Source organism: Merops nubicus, unplaced genomic scaffold (genome assembly GCF_000691845.1).
Source record: "Merops nubicus isolate BGI_N331 unplaced genomic scaffold, ASM69184v1 scaffold47047, whole genome shotgun sequence".
NCBI classification, from domain to species: Eukaryota; Metazoa; Chordata; class Aves; order Coraciiformes; family Meropidae; genus Merops; species Merops nubicus.
Genome location: NW_008620678.1, coordinates 63237 through 69172, shown reverse-complemented (window position 1 = coordinate 69172; position 5936 = coordinate 63237). Strand labels below are relative to the sequence as shown.

The window sequence follows — 5936 nt, the reverse complement described above, 5'->3', positions numbered from 1 at the left end:
AACTCAGCTGTAGTTACCTTTGGCAGTGTGCTTATTTGATTCTGGGTCTGTGGATAAATGGATTTTGTGGCAGCTGGGGAGAGAAACCTGAAAATGTTCCAGTGCTTATGTTGAGATACAGAGAAACTTGTGACAGCACGTACTCTTGGCTGTAGTACAGTGTGTGTAGCATGTATGTACCAACAAATGGTGTATCTGTGTATCACAGCTCTAATGACCCCATTTAGCCATTGCTCTAATTACTGTGATGAATTATGTCTTCACAGGCACAGTTAGTTGATCTGAAGTCTGAACTGACAGAGACGCAGGCGGAGAAGGCAGTACTGGAGAAGGAAGTGCACGATCAGCTCTTGCAGCTCCATGCTGTTCAGCTTCAGCTGCATGCCAAAACTGGTCAGAATGTTGATTCTGGGGCTATTAAAGCAAAACTGGTGAGTATGTTGGCTTGAATCATGGCTATTACACTTTTTCCTCTCCTGGCTGAAGTTCTTCAGAAGGTGCAAATAAGCTGGTGACAAATATTTGCATTAAAAAACTTATAGTTAAATTTTTCTGTTTAAATGACATTTACTGTTGGTTGTTAGCAATCATAACATAAATAACATGAGAATAATGGAGACGAATTTAATAAGTTTTTTTTGCATAAACCGCTTTTTAGTGATTTTTAAAAAGCAAGATAAGAAAGTATTTTGGTGATTTATAAAGCTTGCCTTGGAGACAGAATTTGCAAAAGATAATAGCTCCCAATGTACAAATACAACAAAATCTTCATTTATCTTAAAAAAGCCTGAAGTAAGTCTGTTTTTTTTATTCTAGTTACGCTCTGATAAGAGTAAGAATGGGATTATTTTGCCATGCAGAGAGAGGGTAGGTGGTGTCAGTCCCCCCTCTGTTCTTTCTCTTTAAGAATGCTATGGATGCATCTGTGGTGCTGCCCACTGCTACATGCAGCAGACTGTCATAAAAGAACTCAATAAACCACTGATAATTTTGTATGATAAAGTTTTTAGAAACTTAAGACATTTACAAAGCCACCAAAAGTTAACAATAATTAATCTGTGCAATTAGTTGGCATTGATAACCAGTGTGGAGTCTGTCTTGTTACTAGACACGGCACAGATTCAGGCTCTAAGACTAAGACTTTCTAAATTTAAAAAAATGAAGTAATGTTGTATGGAGTTTGGCTTCTAACTGTTGGCATAAATCAAAATCTAGTGCTCTGGCTGTTTTTAAAATTGCTTTGCAGACTGGTTGGAAATACCTAGTCCTGACATATGTGGAACGTTAGGTTATTATCCTCTGTTATTTTATCCTGTTAATTAATGCATAGTAGAACACAGGAATAGGCTATAAGGCTTAAAGGCTATGTAGGCTAGTTGCTAAATAACAGGAGTAACCTAAATTCTTCCTCTTTCAGGTCCAAAAGCTGTAACTGAATTAGAGCTATATTCCTAGGTCTATATACTTGCATACTCAGTATACAAGTAACATTTTCTCCACATAATTTATTCTGTATTGAATTACAGCTTAAACAAGATGAAATTCCTTTCGAGCTGTTAATAATTTTTATGGCTCTGCAAATAAGTTTTAGTTAAATATCACTAGCATTTTGTAAGTGTTAGGCTACAGGTTTACATGTAGCAAATATTTTTTTAAGCTCACATATCATTGTGAGTGATTTTGATCCCTACGTTTTATTAGTGAGGCTTAACTTCTGAGTGACACAGAGAGTAATACTTTTAAATCTTTTGTTCCTGCTTGTTATAAACAATTTATAAAGATAAATTAAATCTACATGCTGTTGATAGCAGTTTTTTTTTTTCCACAGGTGGCAATAAGTACTTTTTACTTGCATTGTTTCAGATTTTATCTGTGTGGAAATGGAATTTTATTAACAGCCTAGACTGATATTCTCTCCTTAATTCCATTTAGCTGCTTCCTTTTTTATAAACATCAGTGCTAATCCTTTTAGTTCGCTTTACTTTGCCTTTAGGGATTTCATAGTTTTAATGGAGAGAAGCTCAGCTTTAAACTGCTCTAGATACAGAAGGCTACAAAGGTCTGGAAAACTTGAACAAGCAAAAATGAGGCTGCTTGAATGACAATAAAATGGGAAGTCTGAGTTTTAGGTAAATAAAAATTGTCATGCTGACCTTCTGGCAGTCAGAAAGCCTCGGAGGGCAAAGGAGGACTGTGTCAACAGAATATGTGATGGGGAAATAAAGTTCTGTGCTATTTAACTTCCTGCTTTCTTTCTTTAACAAGAGCCACTCTTCTGTGTAGACTCTTACCATACATATATACTTGACAAACTGTAAAATTGTACATAATGGTGAACTAAGACATTTTAAGATACTTCCGATTACTAAGCAATTGATAACATCATGTAGTTTGGGCTGAATCCCTTTTTAAGTGTGGGGTTTCTGCTTAGTCCAAGCACAGTAACTCTTTCTTTGTAAGAATAGGATGTTGTTGAGCTGTAAGAGTGGAGCCTAGTTAATTTTTTTCTTAAGTTTTGCAGTTGGCAGATCTTTTTTTCTACTTCTCCTTGTCCTTTATGCCCCGTTTTTAATAAATATTTCGTAATTCTTTCTGAAAAGAAAAACTATTGTCTGTATAACAGATGTTATGTTACAGAATGTATTTTCTATGATACTTTCAAAACTGCTTTCATGCATTTCACATTACCTTGCTATTCTTTATGAAGATTTTTGGTATTTTAGGAGAAAGTATTGTTTTCAATACTACAAGGTTAAAAGTTTTTTAAAGATTTTCAGTAGTTTTCATTGCAAAATACCATAATTGCTGCTAAGTACAATTGTAACAATGTGCTTGCTCTTTATGTCTCCTAATAAAATAAACAGTCTGCTGGTAAATTTCTTTTGGAGTAAGTAATTTGTGTTGCATTTTCTTGAAGTTCCTATTGCCTGTTTCTCTAATTATGGAACTCTCTTCTTCTGTCTTAAGTGTGTCCTTTCTGTGGATGAAATGGTGAGTATGTGGATTGCCTTTTTTTTTTGTGTTTAAGTGGTACTTTTGTTCTGTGCAACAACTTCTAATTATGTCAGCCTCAGAAACTGGCAAAACAGGTCTGGCTTTTTCCTTTGTCCTGTCAGCTGGCAAGGTGCTGTGTAAAGATTTTCTTTGCCTTGTAGTTTTTCTTTTCCAATTTTTTTTCCCTCTTTCCTATCTGTATGTGTTTTTTGTGTTATTGTCACAGATAATTTGGAGTGATGTCTGTCAACTTGACATTCTGAAAGATAGTTCTGGCAGTATCTCAAAAAATATTAAGGAGTTACACAATTTCATAAACACTGTACACATCTATCAATGTAATATTAAGTATTCTATGTGTTGTATTAAAAAAAAAAATCCCATCATCTTTTTCTTGTTTTCCCTTTTCTTAGTTCTCTTTAGGGCATCATTTAATACAATTTAGTGGCTTGTGTAACAGCCCAAAGCATGTAAACACAATGATAGAAGAAAAAGTGAAACAAAGTTAACTGTTATCTTTTGGTCTTTCATGGTGAGAGACTTGAAAGGTTTCTAAACAGCTTCTCCACTAGCTGGTAACGGTAAGCTTTGATCTTCAACATTGCCGTTGCGTTTTTGGTTTAGGGTTGGTTTTTTGTATTGCCAACAGAGAATATACTTTTTTTCTCTTTTGCAGAATCTATGCAATACTATGAACATTAGAAAGAATGAAGCTATTGTGCAATTTTCTTTTTTTAAAATATTTTTGAGACTTCTGTCATGTCTTTTGACACTTGTTCAAAACAAGATGTGTTCTTTCAGTATGTATTAAGAGATTTTTGTATTGCAAACACTTTGATTTTTTTTTTAATTTCTGTGGTGATCAGTTTGATGCAATCCAGAGAAGAATAGTTACTGGGTGTAATTTTCCACCTCAGTCACAGAACAATAATCATAGCAATGGAGAACATAGGACGAAAATAATTCTATGGGATTCCATTGTTTCTCGTATTTTAGGTATAACATTTAAAATGCATGAATGAAAGTGATTCCACTTAGAAATGTAAGATTTGACTATCTGTTTAATTTAAATGACAAACCAAATTCAGAGAAAATCAGCGGGAAATTTCAGTATTGAATGTTTTTAAGCTGGCTACTTCATATTAGTAGAGTAAACCATGTTACATGAAAATTGCTTATGTAATCAAATATCTTTGATCACTTCAGCAATCCACTTTTCTGCAGGAGGCTGGAATTCTTCCCCCAAGTTATTTCAGAAACGTCAAAGAACTCCTGCATCTCTAAAGCTTTTTTTCTGAATAGAGAACAGGATTGGTACCTTCTAACAAACTATTGGCAAAGACATTACAAATATTTAGTTTTAAAAACAACAGACTTTTTAGGTAGGCTAAATGGCTTTAAAAAATGCATTATGGTGAACGTAATTTTTGTTACTGTTTCAGTTGACAGTTATTTTTGAAAGGAATCATTAATACAGCCTGTGTGGGTTTTTTTGCTGACTTTGTAAAAGGCATATTAGAAATATAAGTAATCAAATATGCTCTTAAAGTAGATTTGGTAGAAGAGCAATCTCAGTTTACTAATTCCATTCATAACCCTTAAGTGCTCTGGGTATTAGAAAAGGTAATGACTATTTGTTTCCTGTACATTTGGGATGGAGCACCGTGGAAGGAGTTTATATTTCCATAATTCCTTTTTTTGGGGGAGGGAAGGATGGGAACCAAACAAAACAAAACCCAAGGGAAGATAGCTTGCTTGCTTAGTGGTTTTGTTTTTGTTTGTTTTGTTTTTTTTTAACAAAGCCATTTTTCACTAATTTCTCTTCTAAGGTAGTCAGGGTGGGTATCTTCATGTGTAAAATCTGTGGCTTTATTTTTGTGATCTTCAGACTCTAATTTGGACTGGACATTTCTTGGTTGGTTGTATGGAAGTAATTGTAATTTTAAGGACATACAGACTTACAGAACATTTCCTTGCCATCATATTAAAGATCATGTTAAAATAGTTAAAGAATATTGTCAAACTGAAATATTTAGTAGTTTTGTAGTTACTCTTTTATTTTAAAAATAGTCTTCTCTCTCTTTATATGAAACTCCTTTTGAACACAGAAAAAAGTGAAGGTGATATCCAGGTTACTTAAATTTTGCCACCTTTGTGTGACAGAGAGAAGCACTGTTGCTAGTTTTCATTTGTGGGCTTTGAACTAGTATAAAGATTTTGTGCTAAGGAGTTTTAAGCTGGAAAAAAAACCATGCCAGGAGCAAAGTTGAATGGAAGGTCCCCTGTCTCCAGAGGGGAATATGCAATCCAACAGCTGCAGTGCCAGAGTCCCTGCTTGCCTTTTTTTTTTTTTTTTGCCTTTTTTTTTTTTTCATGCCTGCACGTCTTGTATGCTGAAGAGTAATTTCAGATCGTGTGTGCAGGAACCATAAGTGCTCATTTGTTACTAACTTTGATAAAAGCTTTTCAACTTTTTTTTATTGATTTGTTTTTTTGTAAAGGAGAGAGAACTTGAAGCTAACAAGAAAGAAAAAGTGAAAGAAGCTCAGCTGGAAGCTGAGGTGAAGTTGCTGAGGAAGGAAAATGAAGCACTTCGTAGACACATAGCTGTGCTTCAGGCTGAGGTTTATGGAGCAAGATTGGCAGCCAAGTATTTAGATAAGGAACTAGCTGGAAGGTATGTGAGTCAATCCATGTCCCTTAGCCTGAGATGTGTTTTGTTGTTTTTTTCTTCCTTTGCATCCCCAGGGGCAGGTCCAAAGTTAAGGCTAAGTAGGAGAAGTCCCACATTTCCAGTTAATTGGACAGAGGGAAGAAACAAAAATCCCCACTGCTCTCGCAGTTGCAGTATTTGCTGCATGACTGTGCTGCAGCCAAATGAAGTGTAAGAGTTGTACAACGCGTGGATATTTCACTTGTAACATAGCATGTTGTTTTACTCT

At 34.9% G+C, this 5936-nt stretch overlaps 1 protein-coding gene across 1 annotated transcript in view; it reads left to right on the top strand.

Moving 5' to 3' along the window:
- Positions 1-266: 266 nt before the first annotated feature.
- The window catches only part of GOPC (golgi-associated PDZ and coiled-coil motif containing), a gene marked incomplete at its 5' end in the record, with an annotated part of 10053 nt that continues 4383 nt past the window's right edge, over positions 267-5936 (top strand). Inside the window, 3 exons of the mRNA XM_008944167.1 lie at positions 267-431; positions 2968-2991; positions 5496-5675. Of these exons, the coding sequence (XP_008942415.1) occupies positions 267-431; positions 2968-2991; positions 5496-5675 (369 nt within the window). The remainder of the gene's footprint in view (positions 432-2967; positions 2992-5495; positions 5676-5936) is intronic.